Source organism: Amphibalanus amphitrite, unplaced genomic scaffold, assembly GCF_019059575.1.
Source record: "Amphibalanus amphitrite isolate SeventyFive unplaced genomic scaffold, NRLGWU_Aamphi_draft 000078F_arrow, whole genome shotgun sequence".
Classification (NCBI taxonomy): domain Eukaryota; kingdom Metazoa; phylum Arthropoda; class Thecostraca; order Balanomorpha; family Balanidae; genus Amphibalanus; species Amphibalanus amphitrite.
Window position 1 is genome coordinate 689,386 of NW_024881574.1, and position 16,958 is coordinate 706,343.

General features: G+C 49.0%; 1 protein-coding gene across 1 annotated transcript; it reads right to left on the minus strand.

Annotated features, from left to right (window-relative positions):
* Positions 1–1,692: 1,692 nt before the first annotated feature.
* Positions 1,693–15,018, minus strand: LOC122379446 (integrin beta-PS-like). Its single transcript, XM_043361678.1, has 6 exons — positions 14,752–15,018; positions 10,652–10,844; positions 8,716–8,890; positions 8,247–8,353; positions 7,772–7,901; positions 1,693–2,501 (listed from the first exon to the last, which is right to left on the minus strand). Exons 1-6 carry the CDS (start codon positions 14,763–14,765, stop codon positions 2,239–2,241), a joined length of 882 nt encoding a protein of 293 aa, XP_043217613.1. The 5' UTR covers positions 14,766–15,018; the 3' UTR covers positions 1,693–2,238.
* Between the last annotated feature and the right edge of the window lie 1,940 nt (positions 15,019–16,958).

Below are 16,958 nucleotides of genomic sequence, written 5' to 3' on the forward strand. Positions count from 1 at the left end.
CTCCTATGGCACCTAGAAACCCCAAATTTGGTAGGTAGGTGGGCCCCCTGGAGTTCTCGCCCCTGTGCAAATTTGGTTGCTCTAGGTCAACATTTAGAGGGGTTTAGGGGGTATAAATGTAAAAATTTCGCTAAAAACAGGTCAAACGTCTTTCGCTTATAACTTTTGATCTAATTAAGATAGAGCAAAAAGAAAAGTACTAGTGAACTCAGCACGTCAAGGCGCGTCGAATGATATACTTTTTAGCTTGCTTAAGTGTACTTTAAGTTTTTCTTAAATTTTAAGTAAACTAAGTTTATAAATTAAGTTCAAGTTAACCAAATTGCATCATATCGCATATCATTCGATTCGGCTGATCACCAGGAACACATTGATACCATTTTTAAGCTCTAGCGTCATTATGTGCCAAGTTATTGGTAAAACCGTCATTTGACCTCAGTTGACCTCATTTGACCTGACCCATGGATAAGTACACCAAACAAAGGAGCACCAAGTGACCTGCTGTTAAGTACTGTGGTTTCAAAGCACAAAAAATATAGAACGAAGCGGATATCTCCAGTATTTTCCGAATTTAGTATTTTCTCATAGGCTTAACATTACGACGTAATGACCTCTAGGCTCTAACTGTCCTCAGGTCAGTGATCTCAAAAAACCCGAACTATATGTTATACAACTCGGTGAACTTAGCACATCCTGAAAGTTTGAAGGAAATCCGAGTCCAAAACTGTGAGTTGGACAGGTGCAAAAAGAAAATTGAAATTTGACCGTGACCTTGTACCGGTTTTTCTGACCTGGTGACCTGACCCAAGGTCACCCGGACCTGAAATTTTCAGGTCATATGTAAAAAGGTTGCCCCATAGGCTGTGCCAAATTTGGCGGCGCTGTGCGCCGCCGTTTTTACGCTTTCTGCGAAAAACCTTAGGGGGGGGGGTCGCATCGACCCCCCCCCCCTGCCAGGGCGAGGGTTAATGTTCTAGCCTTTTAGCATGATTTGGATGGGTGGATTCCCGCGGATATCGGAACCTACTCAGGGCGGAGCTGCTCCGCGGGTTCTGACCTCTATCGGACAGATGAGAAACTATTTGCACATATGCTACGGGAGCGATACTGCCGAACCGAAGCTGTAGGGACCGAAAATGGCCGCTGCCTCTGAACTTCCTCGGCTTATGATTGAAAACCCATGTTGAGTACTGCAACCTGGTCGATAAGCTATTACGGGACTGGCGAAATGATCGCCTGAAGACATAAATATTAAATACCTAATCATATACTTACACTATTTGGCAGTAATTTCCGAAAGAAACATCACGAATCAATGCTCTTCAGGAATGTTTCTCGACAGACTAGCACGCTCCCATGGGTGGAGCTTTTCCAGGGAAGTTGGTGGGGCATGAAGTCGTCAAACCTACTATGTCTGTTTGTTTTGTTAGATAAAGTGCAACACTGAATCAATTATTTTCATTGCAGAGATAAGATTATGCATTACACAGACATTTCGAAGCTCCTCATTGCGAAAAAAGGTTGGTTTGCTAAGCAACAAAGTCCTACAAATTTACAAAACTTGGTGGGGCAAAACGCTCATTGGTGGGGCAAAATGAAGTTGGTGGGGCAGCCGCCCCACCAACTGAATAGGAAGCTCCGCCCCTGCACGCTCCATTTAATGTCGAATCAGCACGTAGGTACAGGTCAAAACATGTAACAAATTTTATTTATTCGGGCGTTGCCTACAGCCTATCTACAAGAAAAGCAGGAACGACAAAAAACAGTACCTGCCTAAAAACATAGGTACCTACTTGTAGGTAGGTACCTATCTTACAGAAAATCCACCGCATATTCGGACATAACCCACAGTCCACGAGGCATCTAGGAAAGCATTAGTCATCAGTTTCAACTGATAATCTATAAATGCAGAAGCAAACACTAGCAAGTACACTGGCCGCCCAAGCTTCAAATGATGGAAGAAGAAACCAATGCTCAAACCTGTCAACCACTAAAAGGGATGATAGCTGGCCTGATAGTGGTGCGCTCAATGCTCACCACTCATTTATTTTTTTTATGTACTAAATATGGGCGTAGGAAAAGCGTTGAGGTAAACCCTATTAAAGAAAGGGTGGGATGATCCCCCGGGTGAACAGCACCCCTCACTCGGCCATTGCAGAGCATTAGTGGTCTGGCGCATGATTGCAGGTCGTATATAGCACTACATCTACTGACAAAAACACACATCTGTAGTTCACTTCATCGCCCCCAGACGGCAGCAGCGAGCACTGTCAGGAGGGCTGCGACCGAGGCTGTCGCCGTAGTCGCGCCGTTGCGGTCCTCCGCAGCCGCGTCGACGGGTCCCTCGTTGTCTTCAGATGCGGCAGGACTGAACGAAATGGCTGGCTTGGGACACTCGAGCTTCCTGCGCACCCGGAGCTTGCCCAGACGACCGTAGACGAACTGGAAGCGGCATCCCCCGTCGGTGAGGAACGCGCAGATCCGCTCGTCGGGGTCGGACACTGCGGGAAAAGGGAGAAATAATCCAGTCAGTCACTGAAATAATGGATCAGTCATTGGGCTATTGATGCGGTTGACTTATCTGTCTATTCAGTCAGATAAGTACCTACAAATGCCCCCGCTCCGCAGAACGCCTAGTCCGAGATGGGAGCTCGAACTTTGGAAGCATGAGTAAAAACATAACCGCACCTTAGAAGAGTCAGACATTTCGTTTTTCTCACAGACAATGACAATAGGTACAAAAACAATGTAATAAGACCAGACGTTTCGACAACAAAGTGCCTTTGTCAGTGGAAAAACAAGATATAGGCTTTACATCGATAAATGTCACCGACGAAATGAACTGCCCTGTTGTTCTTCTCTTTCGTTTTACATTTGACAGCCACGCGTGATCTATCGCAGTACTGGTCATGCCCTGTGAGCCTGGACCAGCTCCTGTGTTAGTTTCTCGTCTTATGTTCTAATTGCCTACCATTTGTCACTCGCGCTATCGCTTCACACTTGTCGGCTGTTCGTGCTCGCCGCGCACCGTATCGTATAACCGAACGTGCCGCGCGAGCCTGCTCAGACTTTTCTCACCAGTTTCCAGTGTCGCTTTCTGAGTGCTTTTAGATGTACAACCTAATTGTTTTCTTTGTGCCCGCGGCGGCTCCTCGAGTCGCTGCGGGCAGTCTCCACTTGAACGCCACCGGGTACAGTCCTCGGTGGCGGTGCGCGGCTCCGCCGGCGCCCCGATGTGCGCCGGTGTAGTGAACCCGTGACGGAATCGTGCGCGATTCCGACGGCACCCCCAGCGGGTTGCCAACGTGAACAGTGACGGAGTCGTGCCACCGAGCACGATTCCGAGGGCACCCCCGTTCGTGTGCCCAGTGAACGCCACTGAGCCCAGCTCAGTGGCAGTGCGCGAATTCGCCGGCGCCCCGACGAGCGCCGGCGTATTGCAGTGCAGTGAACGGCTCTGACGGCGCCCCGTCCGCGGCGGCGCCGATGTGTCATCTGAACTCTTAACAGTGAACTTCATCGACAGTGCTCACTGTGTTTTTCTCTGGTCCACCTGTCTACTCTGCGCTCCTCATTTCACCCTCGTCTACCGTTCGTCATCATCTATCGTCCGGATTTCTTCAATACATTCTTCAAAATTCATCGAAGTTTTTCCTCCGCTACAATAAATGTCCCGGCCCCCATCAGAGGCTCGTCAGGGTCGGCGACATTTAATGGTCCTCCGGGCCGGATCAGGCCAGAAGAAATCAGAAGCGGAGGAAACTTCATCGAAAATGGAAAAACAAGAAGGGAGACCGCAAAGTGAAGGCGCTGTCGGCGGAGTTCCTGTGACGATAGAAACTGAAGAAACCATGGAGGTTTCGACGCTGCAGCAGCCGCGCCCTGAGGTGAGTTCCAGTTCGTCAGCATCCCGCGCATCCGCTGAGGCTCAGCTCACGGCGCGAAAAAGGGCTCTGCATGTGAAACAGTTGGAAAAACGACTGGAGATGGAGCGACAGGAAGCGGAGCGAAAGCAGCAACAAGAAGAGAAGTTGAGGCGGCAGCAAGAGGAGTTGAAGCGTCATGAAGATGAAGTGAGAAGACGACGTGAGCTGCAAATCGCAAAAGATGAAATGGAACAAGCTGCACTAGAGGCACAATGGCGACAGCAGATGAATGATCGACGAAACGCCGGCAGAAGGGACGACTTCATGAAAGCTGAACGGGAAGGACAGCGAACGGTTACTACGAGACTCCCGCAGTCCGAAATATCATTCCACTGTCCTCTCCCTCTCCCTGCTAGCCCCGTCCCAGCTAGCCCTCAGATCAGCAGACCATCGTGGATCGACGAGTTACCCAAAGATAGGATACCGGCGTCAGAAAGTGTCCAGAAGTTGAAAGTTACGGACAGCCAGAAAGTGACAACCAGATGGATCTCCATCGCTACTGCCCAGGTACTTGGCATCTCATTCGACAACCAGCTACCCGCTGGGCCAGACCTGCTGAGCTCGGAAAAAGAACTCGCTAGCAACAAGAACCTGAAAGAGGTGACTCAAGAATCCTGCTCGAAAGAAGGACGCCTCCGAAAAGTGAACCCAGGTGAAACAGCTGAAGCAGCAAAATCCCTGCAGCATCCCTCAGCCAGAAAACCGAGCGAAGACCCGGAAATCCAGGTGATCTCCGACTCCGACGCTGCTGCCCAGGTGCTTGGCGCCTCGTGCAACAATCGACCACTCGCTGAGTCAGACATGCGGAAAAGTCAAACTGACGTCCCGCAACGATTCCAGGAAAGGGCTGTGGCCTGCGTAGCGGATATCCAGGAGACGGCTGATCAGAAACAGTTCATCCGACAAGAAAGAACGGCTCAAAACCGCCTCTCGCCTGACCTGAACGACGGACAAAAATCAGACCAGAACGAGAAGGAAGAAAACGTCTTCAAAACCGAATCGTGGCTGGCGTCCGCTGACCTTGTGCCGCAGAAAACAGTCACCGATCATGATGCAGATGCACAAGTCAAACTGAAGACAGAGACCACGAAAGCGCGACACGGCAGTGTCTGTATGGACGACGCCCATCAACCAGAACGAACCGTGTCAGAGGCCGCCAGAGCAGTAAGAAGAGATGGTCCCGATCTGCTCACAAAGGAAAACTTACGGCTCGAAAACCAGATGAACAACACGAGTGAAGTGCAAAGCAGCACACCATATGTGAGACAAGCACACCCCGATGCGGACTACGATGACACCTATCTCCCTGCGGAAGGAGCTCTGGGTGCTGTCTGGGACGAAGAGCGAGACTCGCCGAGTGCCCAGTTCCGAGACAGTAAGAAGCAGACGACCAGACGAGGAGCGCTCAGGAGAACTGCGGTTATCTTCGACCCCGTGAGGATCGCCGCTCCGTATCGGATCACGGTGCAGATCCTCAAGGAGAAACTGGATGCTACGACACATCCGGAGCCGATGGAAGAAAGAAAAAAATCCCAAAACCTGGCACATCGAAAGGACTCTGGTCCCTGGTTCGAGAACAGAGCTCCTGCCAGGACCGGACAGACGAGTGCGCGCTGTACGACTCGTCACTGCGAATGGAGCGACCCACACACGGCCGGTCACGTGGTCGCTGTCCTAGAAGAAGCAGCTCAGCTGTAGTGAACGGGTTTGTCGCCACATCATTCCCACATCCTGACAGCTGTACTTCGACCGTACTCCCACTGACCCACTGAGCCTGGCCTATAGACCATTTCTGAAACTTCATCTCGCCCTCCGTCCCGTGGAGCAGACACCAAACTCGCCGAGATTTATGTCTTTTCCCGTGTCCCCCTCTAGCCCGGCTCGCCACATGGACCGCTTTCCCCTCCCCCGTCCGCGCAGCCGGCCATTAGGCACGAGTGACATCTGGAGGTGGGGGAGCTCAGCTGAGTGGCGCGTGCCGCGCTGCCGGTTGACACTGACCTTGAGTACCGAGGGAAACTGAGGCGACGAAGGACCCTGCTGACCTACTGAGAGCAGCGACCGATCAGCTGACTGCTGGAAGGACAGCACATCAGCTATTCTGGAGAACGACAACCGAAACCGGCAACAGCCGTGTGAACACTCGCGTTGCGTTTCTGGTGTAGCCGAACACTGCGCACCGGAGACTGGCGTCAGAAGTGACAAAGTGACGCGACCAGTGGACTAATGTGCAGATGACCAGGGACGAGGTCTAGCGCAATGAACGATTGTGAAGGTGCCGAAAGTGTTTGCATTCGTTATGATTTAGTACTAAGTGATATAGGTAGTGTACCATAAATCTGTATAGGTGCTTGTGTAGTTTAGGAAGAACTCGCGAGAACCTGCGTAGCGAAGTCGTGAATCTCGTGGATGTACAGAATGTTCCGTCGGTGTTCAGTGGTTGTGTGATCTCCCGTCTTAAGTCGATCACAGGGGAGGAGTGTGTCACCGACGAAATGAACTGCCCTGTTGTTCTTCTCTTTCGTTTTACATTTGACAGCCACGCGTGATCTATCGCAGTACTGGTCATGCCCCGTGAGCCTGGACCAGCTCTTGTGTTAGTTTCTCGTCTCAAGTTCTAATTGCCTACAATTTGTCACTCGCGCTATCGCTTCACACTTGACGGCTGTTCGTGCTCGCCGCCGCCGTATCGTATAACCGAACGTGCCGCGCGAGCCTGCTCTGGCTCTTCTCACAGGTTTCTCGTTTCATATTCTAATTGCTTTTAGATGTACGACTGATTGTTCTTTGTGCCCGCGGCGGCTCCTCGAGTCGCTGCGGGCAGTCACCACTTGAACGCCACCGGGTACAGTCCTCGGTGGCGGTGCGCGGCTCCGCCGGCGCCCCGATGTGCGCCGGTGTAGTGAACCCGTGACGGAATCGTGCACCGCGCACGATTCCGACGGCACCCCCCGCGGGTTGCCAACGTGAACAGTGACGGAGTCGTGCCACCGAGCACGATTCCGAGGGCACCCCCGTTCGTGTGCCCAGTGAACGCCACTGAGCCCAGCTCAGTGGCAGTGCGCGAATTCGCCGGCGCCCCGACGAGCGCCGGCGTATTGCAGTGCAGTGAACGGCTCTGACGGCGCCCCGTCCGCGGCGGCGCCGATGTGTCATCTGAACTCTGAACAGTGAACTTCATCGACAGTGCTCATTGTGTTTTTCTCTGGTCTACCTGTCTACTCTGCGTTCTTCAATTCACCCTCGTCTACCGTTCGTCATCGTCTATCGTCCGGATTTCTTCAATACATTCTTCAAAATTCATCGAAGTTTTTCCTCCGCTACAATAAATGTCCCGGCCCCCATCAGAGGCTCGTCAGGGTCGGCGACAGTAAAAAATATAGAAGCCGTGGAAACGTTCTATATTTTTTATCGATGTAAAGCCTATATCTTGTTTTTCCACTGACGAAGGCACTTTGTTGTCGGAACGTCTGGTCTTATTACATTGTTTTTGTACCTATTGTCATTGTCTGTGAGACATAACCGCACCTTCTATATCACGCTTTACACCTAGTCATATTACATTATACGTACTAGAAGCTGTTGCTGTCATACGATGATACTGTGATGCTAGCCACTCATACCTAATACCCATTCATATACCTAAGGTATAATAGGTATAATAAATACAAAGCAGGGCCATGATAATCACGATTCACGACTAACCTAGCCGCAACCCCATGTGATGAAATACCTAGCTACCTAGCGACTCATGATCAAGTGCCGGAGTCAGCGTCACAGCATTATCCCGTTCTGCCATCTCAACACAACATCGCGTGATTACCGTTCATTTCACGGTCACCTACCGTCGGGGTCGTCCTCTTTTTCGACAGACACCTGACCGCAGGCGGTCTCACACTGGCTGGCCAGGGGACCCGTTCCGAAGGCCAGACACTCGGCACAGAAGCGGTACGTGTCGCATTTGGACCGGCAAGTCTGCGGGAGCGTTGAGAGCAGTGGTCAGCATAGGCCCGAGTGCGGTGCAAATACGTGCGCTCATTGCACAGGTTATGAAAATGAAAGAAACGACAATAAAAATGGACGTGGAAACGTTAGAAAAATGAAATAGGTACGTTTGGTGATGAAATAGGTAAAAAGCATAACTTTTCATTTTTCTACATTGCAACAAAATATACTGCAGTAACGAAAACATCTTTTTAATTTCAACACCTTAAAAAAGATACAATTTAAAAGCAATCTTTAGTGTTGTACTGTTGTAGAGCTACAACGCGTTCACAACACCAGCGTGGATCAAACCAAACCCGCGCAGGACATTCTCACCGGGCACGTTTCGCAGTATCTGCCGCTGTAGGCCTCTCCTTCGTGTCGGTAGCAGCGGCATTCGCCACATTCGCAGCTACCCTTACCGCTGCAGATCCGGTCGCTGCCTGCAGGAAGAAAAGATTGAGTGTGTAAAACTGTGTATAGACGTTGTAAGGAAAGAAAGATTAAAAACAGCGTCTGGGCTGGAGAATAAACTGGCTAGAGGCTCATGCTTTGTTTCAAGTAAGCTTTAACGTAATGCAATTTATTTGTATCAATGAGAGCTTTACAACCGTGCGGGACAGATGATATATTAGTGATTTTTTACCCATAAATAGAACTAGCCGGTGAAATTAGAATTAAATGATCTAAGTACTAAGGAGCATATTCAATCCTCGGGTTTAATATTCAGGTAACGGCTCTACGATCAATCCACCAGGCCTATAGGAATGAGCAATTTTGCACACCGAGCGACTCCGCACTTTACCTGGCTCTTTGCACGAAGCTGTCGATGACGGACAGTCGCAGGCGAACCCCTGCCAGCCGGGATGGCAGGCGCACGTTCCACAGGCACACCGACCTCGGTTGGGGCCTCCGCATATCAGTTTGTCGACCCGTGGACACGACCGCTCGTCACACTCACAGAACCGACCCTTGATGTACTGTCACAGAAGGGGAACATTGCAGGAGATGTTACATTCGTGGTGATGTATGTTTGTAAATCGCAACATTACGCGGCACGCGCTTGGAGTAAGAAAATGAAATCGGCACTCAACACATGCTTGAAGAACTGGTCGCTAAGCATATGATAGCAGACAATACATAGCCATTATAAGGCAGAGGCAAATGACTGAGACACTATGCGTTTACTGTATTTCTTGTATAATGTAAATATAAACGTCAAAATATTAGCTGTTTTCACGACGGGTTATCTTGCAAATGCACCTAATTTGACCGAATCTGCACCAGATCTCTTTTACAATAACTATCTTCATATCATGAACTTGTTCGAGTCTTTTAACCCGCGCCCCGTGGGGGGGGGGCCGAAACGGCCCCCCTGTCCTTTTCGGTCGATATCTCCTAAACGGCTGGAGATATCGCCACCAAACTTTCAGAACCCCTCCGGGCATCAATTTTACACATTGTGACCAAAAATTTTCCAGAAGCTATGATAGGTTGGCCACAAATGACGTCAGAGTGACGTCATGTTCTGTCATTTTCGACCGAAAAAAGACCTTCGCGAGAAGACCTGTCAGGACTACAGCTTTGAAGAAACAGAAAAATGATAAAAAAAGGTGTAAAATTGACAGGGCTACAAAACTGCTATCTCGAATTTTTGAAATTTTAGAGTTTTGGCCCCCAAAAATCAAAAAAGCATTTTTTGGATATATTTGCCAAAAAATCCAAAAAGTTTTTTGAGTTTCGAAAAAACCGGAATATATGTGATAGTGCCTACCGTCTTCTATCTACATACTAAATTTCAGATCGATACCTCGTTTTTTGGCCAAGTTATAGCGAAAAAACTGTTCAAAAATGATGACGTCAAATTTTCAAACTCAATTTTTGGCAATTCTAGAGCTCGTAGAGCAAAACGAAGACCATCATTAGACTCCCCGTGACGAGCTGCATCGAATCGATGCCCATTTTATGCAAAAATATCAACTTTGAAATTTGACCTAATTTGACCTGACCTTGACCTGACCTTCACCAAAACGTGACCTAGGCTGGCCCCAAAGGCTGCCTAACCCACATAATCGCATTTGTCATGTAAAATGGACCATAAAACATGTATCACACGACACATTCATATTGTGACCCCCGGTGACCTGACCTCGCTGTGACCTGACCTGGTATCAGTGACCTCAGATAGCAAAGTATGTGTTTGACGAACAATGTACCATCGATGGTTTTCAATAAATTACCAATTTACTCGCTTTCACAGCACATTTCTTGAATTGCCTGTGAACGGTGAAAATCTGACCTTTGACCTGACCTGTGACGTCATCGGTTTGACCTAGGTCAATGAAATTTGGTCACAAGGTAGTTCCCGGGTGGGGCTATCGAACGCCGTTTGAATTTTGAAAATCGGCCGGTAACTTTCCGAGATCTTAGGGGGGGGGGCGAAACGGCCCCCCCCCCCTACGGTTGGTAGGGTCCGCCGGTAGCCCTACGGGGCGCGGGTTAAATAAAAAATAAAGCCAGATAATTTGACAAATGAGGCATATAAGCATCCGTGCAGCCAAAACTGACAATTGTCAGAAACACACTAAACCTAATTTGACCAAATCTACACCAATTCTACCCCAGTAATCTGCACCAAATGCGTCATATATGGCCGTCGTGAAAACGGCTATTGTCTATTGAACGCAACAAATCCGACAGCCGTATGTATATAAAAAACCTTCAGACTTTTCCCTACTAACCATAGTGTCGCAGTGACACTCCCCACAGACGCATTCGCCCCGGTCGGAACAGATGGGAGAGCCGGCCGACGACCTGCACATGTCCTCGCTGGTGCCCTCGGGGCAGGAGTCCTGCGCGGAGACGGGCGACAGGACGTGCAGCAGGAAGACCACCGATACCAGCAGCAGGAGGGGGGACGACATCGCCGACCACCTGAAACAGAGGACAGGGCCGGCTCGTGATCGGGATGATTATGTATGTTGTTACCTTTCAGCGGGAACTCGTCTGTAAAGGTAAAGTGAAAGCTTGTGTGGAAAGCCTCACATGTTTTTCTCACAGACAATGACAATACAAAAACAATGTAATAACACCGCCATGTCATTGTCTGTGAGAAAAACAAAATGTCTGACTCTTCTAAAGCCTCACATACACCCACCATGCATATGAAGGTACTGTGAATGAAAAAAACATCTGTCGCTAATATTTATTTGCAAGATCTTCAGTCGTAATTATAAACATGTAAAATGCGAATGATATTGTCGGCTCGGTATACCTATGAACCTTACATTCTCGGGCCTCGGCCCAAAGAGGTAAACCGTTATCTCCATTTATACAATTGTGCCTTGTTCTTGCGCCATTTTTTTCTGCATTTTCGTCATTCCTCACGTTCTGGCGCTGTTCCACAGGTGGCCATGAGATTCACCTCAGTGGTCCGTCTGTTTTTGGCGCGACGCGAGACTAGAGCACCAACTGGCCGGCAGAAAGGGCGCGTGCGCGCGCTCCTGCCCGCCAAATGAAACAGCGGTGAGCGCCAGTCACAACTGGGCCAGCTGTCATTAACCCGCGACCGCCTGGGGGGGGGTCGGATCCGACCCCCCCCCCTCCGTTTTTCTTGAATAACTCATGAACCACTTTCGCTATCTACTTGAAACTTGGCATACCTTCTCCCCTACCAATTTGACGTCTCCTGTGCAATTTTTAAGAAAAAATTTCAAAAAAAAATTGAGATATATCGATTTTAGTGATGTAACTGCATGGCGTTTTTAGTCAAAAAGTGATAAATGTTTAAAAAATCGCCAAAAATCAGGGTTTAAAGCAAATTGCAAATTAAGGACATGAAAAGACGCAGCTCAACGAGTTCTTTAAAATGGCTATCTCGGATTTTCCATAAAATGCGTTTTTCACCCCTAAAAATTCAAAAAACTATATTTTTTGGAAAACAGCTAATAAAATCCAAAATTTTGGGAATTTCCAAAAAACCGGAGTATATGTTGTAGAGCTCTATTAGAACATTAGATGCCCCAAATTTCAACTTTCTATCTTGATTTTTGACCCCCAAATTGTAAAAAATAGCTCCAACATGCATAGGGCATGGTGACGTCATAAGCATTTTCGTGAATTAGAGGCACTTCTGAACATCGCATGTGAAAACAAATGGCACCACTAGATTCCTGGGACAAAGCTCGTCTAGAAAAGTGCATTTTTATGTCAAAAATAAAAAGTTGAAAAATTGACCTTTTTTCTCAGCCCTCGTATAGTATAAACGATTTTTTATGCTTTCAATGCACACTTATCACCAGCACAGTGACTTGGGGTCACATATAACCATTACCATCGGATTCGGCGTGAAAAATAAGCCATAAAACATGTGTCGCACGCCCATGTAGCAGAAATTGAAAACCGTGACCTTTCGTGACCTGACCTGACCTTGACCCGTACTTAGTATGACCCCTATACGCACATGGTACCTTCACTAGGCCTTTGAGGTCATTTTTGGTGAGTTTCGAGCAGCAGCTATCGATTCCGCTGTCCGTAAGCCTAATCTTGCAAAACCCCTGAATTTGACCTTTGACCTGACCTTGACCCGAAAGTTGACCTCAATCTTAAAATCTTAAGAGTGCTTTGGGAAGGTCTCGTAGAGACCTTTAGAACGCCGCCTCGCGGGGCTCGATACGACCATTGGTTCTCGAGATAACAGGGGGGGGGGGGGTCGGATCCGACCCCCCCCAGGCTGTCGTGGGTACGGAAATAGCCCAGGCGGTGCCGGGTTAATGTCGATCGCATTGATGTTAATGACATTGATATCGATGAAGAGATCATACGGATCTTTTACGATGTCACTATATACCTACTGTAAGCTCAAACTTACGTAAAATGAATGGATCCAGACGGAAAGAGAGACAATAGAGGCAGAGACAGAGGCAGAGGCAGAGGCAGAGGCAGAGGCAGAGAGGGAGAGAGAGAGAGAGAGAGAGAGAGAGAGAGAGAGAGAGAGAGAGAGAGAGAGAGAGAGAGAGAGAGAGAGAGAGAGAGAGAGAGAGAGAGAGAGAGAGAGACAGACAGAGAGACAGAGAGACAGACAGACAGAGAGACAGACAGACAGACAGACAGACAGACGGACAGACGGACAGACGGACAGACGGACAGACGGACAGACGGACAGACGGACAGACAGACAGACAGACAGACAGACAGACAGACAGACAGACAGACAGACAGACAGACAGACAGACAGACAGACAGACAGACAGACAGACAGAGGCAGAGGCAGAGTCAGAGGCCGAGACAGAGTCAGATGCAGAGACAGAGACGGAGACGGAGACGAATTCAGAGACGGTTTGACCACATGAACGTGAATAAATGTGACGTCAACGGCACACTCGGAGTCGACCTGATCGTTTATTCGCTCACAAACTGTTACGGCGGAGAAAGCAAGCAAACAAATCTTGGTGTGTAGTTTGCACGCGACCATTCTAGGTCATGTCAATTGTTTATTCAGTCGGCCTGTTTTAAAAGTGTCAGTCAGTGTCAGTACGTGTCAACAGCGGTGTCGGTGTCAGTGCGCTGCGCTGTGTCAGTGTCTGAAGCGCAGCTCTAGTGTCAGAGCCAGAAATTGCTGCTGCGTCAGTATCGATAGCGGATATAATGAATGTTAGGCGTTAGCTAGCGTCATGGCCAGCACAGCACTCGAAATTTCTCAGGGTAGCTGTCACTGCATGCCCGTCACCCCACAGGTGTGTTCATGTCTGCACCTCACAAGTGTGTCCCTGTATTTCATTTACCCCACAGTATATCGCTGTATGTCAGTCACCCCACAGCTAGTGTCATCGTGTGTCAGTCACCCCACAGTGTGACGCTGTGTGTCAGTCACTCCGCAGTATATCGCTGTATGTCAGTCACCCCACCACAGCTAGTGTCACCGTATGTCAGTCACCCCACAGCTAGTGTCACCGTATGTCAGTCACCCCACAGTATATCGCTGTATGTCAGTCACCCCACCACAGCTAGTGTCACCGTGTGTCAGTCACCCCACAGTATATCGCTGTGTGTCAGTCACCCCACCACAGCTAGTGTCATCGTGTGTCAGTCACCCCACAGTATATCGCTGTGTGTCAGTCACCCCACAGTATATCGCTGTATGTCAGTCACCCCACCACAGCTAGTGTCACCGTGTGTCAGTCACCCCACAGTGTCGCTGTATGTCAGTCACCCCACAGCTAGTGTCCCCGGTCCGTCGCCGTGTATACATGTCTGTCACCAACCGGTGCCCTCCAAATAGGGGTGCGCCGGTGACAGATCACCGTGATCTCAGAGCTCGGCAATGTTGCATGCACTGCAAAAGTGCGCTGCAAGATAGAGCTGACAGTTTCGCGAGCTTAGAAGCCCGCATTTGCTTAGTCGGCGGTTCAAATTAGCCTCTCAAAGGCGAGAAATTCATTTAAAGGCGTTGATTCACGCTTCAGGATTGCAATGATAATTGATATACGAAATGCTTGTTCAAGTCATCAGCGAACGATATTGCCTCTTACTTCACCTTCAAAGTATAGGTACCAAGTTATTGTTGAAAAAATAGACTCCTCCACAAGCGAGCTTACACATAGCCAGCAGAACTAATAGGCATCATTTAATTTTCGTTGATAAAAGCGAACAATGAACAGCCTTCCATTGATATGCCATATTCCCAGTGAAAAAGCACCAATGTGTTTATTTTTGAAAGTAAAAGGAGCGAAGTAACACATTTTTTTACATTCTACGATACATAAAGCGACTCACGTTTCACTTTTTGGCATGGCAAGACAACAATGAATAAATAACCTTTCATTCTTCTCCTAAATCTCACCTTGTCGCTAACATCCCTGGGAGGCTTGTAGTGTGTTTGAAGGCCTGGCCTTCAGTCCTGTCTTCTCCAGTCACGACGCAAACACTAAACAGAACCCGTTCGATCAGACTCAGTCAAACCTTTTCGAAACTAAGACTCCTCAGTCCGCGGTATAAGTTCACAAGTCAACGGACTCGACGGCAGCCGATGCCCACTCCTGTCGGTTCGACGCAGACTAGCCGGCCTTCTTGGCTCAGCGCCGCTCCCCCTCCCCCCCCCGGAGAGGGTGTGTGCTCGCCGTTCGGGGCGGAGTCACCAGCATCTCAAGGCTACGACTGTCGGAGGGATGGAGTGGCTGCTTTTAGTTACGAACGGGACCAGCATATGCCCGGAGTGTCGTGCGAGTGAAGGTCGACATTGGGTGATAGTTGATACAGAAAGCTGCTGGAGTAACGCTGCGGGAGAAACGGCGGTACTATTCAAAAAGATTCTTAGACCAGTAAAACGCCTTTTGAGCGAAGAACGAGCGAGCGAGATGGTGAGCCCTCTGCACGTGCGGAAGGGCGAGAGGGTACTTCCAACGGGCTTGTGCAAAGCACCCTTCTAACCGGTCGTTAGCGGTGTGCCAAATTTGAACGCAATCGGCCCAGCCGTTCCTGAGATCTGGAAGCGGCATTCCGCACATGCGCACGTTCAAACGGGGTCCAAACTGACTTTTACACGGCACTCTACTAACTGGTCCCCAACCGTGTACCAAATTTGAGGGCAATCGGCCCAGCCGTTCTCGAGATCTGGGAGCGCCCCCTGCACGTGCGCACGTGCAGTAGCACCCTAACCGCAACACATGGGAATGCATTGCCTGGTGGGTGCCTACCTGTATGCCAAGTTTTAGCGAAATTGCCCCAGTAATTACCGAGTTATTGAAATGGGAGCAGATTTGGCACTTATTCTTTTTGCATTTTGCACGTGCAGTGGGGGTCACTCACATAGATCAAGAGTATTCGACCTTTGGTAGAAGGGATGCAGCTACCCTACAAAAATTACCGCAAGACAATCGCCCAAGCGGCTGCTGAGATATGGGCCTCTCAAAATCACTACTTTTGCAAAACCGCTTAACCCTATTCCTGGCGGGGGGCCTCAGGAGCCCCCCCCCTTGAGGTTTTTTGGTTATTTCTCCCAAACGCGTTGAGCTAGGAAGCTCAAATTTTCTGACTTTTCCTAAAAGGCTTCTACGCAACATGTCTGAAAATTTTGAGTTTATCTGACCTCAGGTCCGGTCACCAGAGGCGGTTTGGTGACCCTACCTCAGAAAAGTTTGCAATCACGCCAGAGCTAGAGTTTTTGACCGATCAATTTCTTCTCTTCAGGCTTTAGTTAGGGTACCAGTATGTGCAATTTGTCTATCTCGGAATTTTGATATCGGTGACCTAAGGTCAGGTCAGTTTCGCGACCTCCCCATTATAAGTCAATGGGGGAAAATCAACTCCCTGTTTTTACCACTAAAACGGGTCGGAATGGCCCCATATACCATACATGACTTCATATACGATCAACCTTCACTACCTTGAGGTCTGTTTTGCTGTTGGGCAGCTGTGAGGTCATGTGACGTCATCAAAGGTTACCAAAGGTTTTTGGCCAATAACTCCGTACAGGAACAAGATACAGACGCGTGGATGGTCTCATTGTGTTCAGCTCGTCAAGACGCATCGAATGATATACATGATGACCTCGAGGTCACGTGACCTGAGGTCAACCTTTGACCTTGACCTTTCGAGGTCAACATATATATCATTCGATGCGGATTGACGAGAGGATCACGATGATGCCCTTAGTTTGTTCCTATCTTGACTAATTCGAAAGTTATTCGAGAAAAACTCTCTCCATATCTAGCGCCGCCATTTTGACTTTTTCGACCCCTGTGACGTCATCTTTGACCTGACCTGAAAATGACCTTTGTAAAAATTGTAGATCTTGACCGTGCGTATCCGATGCCGTTTACCGTTTGTCGCTGCGATGTGTAGTTTTTTAGATCTGAAGGGGGGGCCGAATCGGCCCCCCCCCCCGCCAGTTTCTTGTCCCGGCGGAGCCCGCCAGGAATAGGGTTAAACACCCTTGACTTTTCATGTGGCACGTGCCACGCCGGTCACTGAAATGTATCAAAAGTAGTCAATTACGGGATAGAAGGGATGGGGCTACCCAGCAAAAAAGACCGCAGGCCAATCGGTCCA

Excerpts from the sequence above, each read along its gene's own strand:
- LOC122379446 (XM_043361678.1), bottom strand. Across the intron at positions 8,891-10,651 it reads AGTGTCACTGCGACACTATG|TACATCAAGGGTCGGTTCTG; the intron begins GTTAGTAGGGAA and ends CTTCTGTGACAG. Across the intron at positions 7,902-8,246 it reads GATACTGCGAAACGTGCCCG|ACTTGCCGGTCCAAATGCGA; the intron begins GTGAGAATGTCC and ends ACGCTCCCGCAG.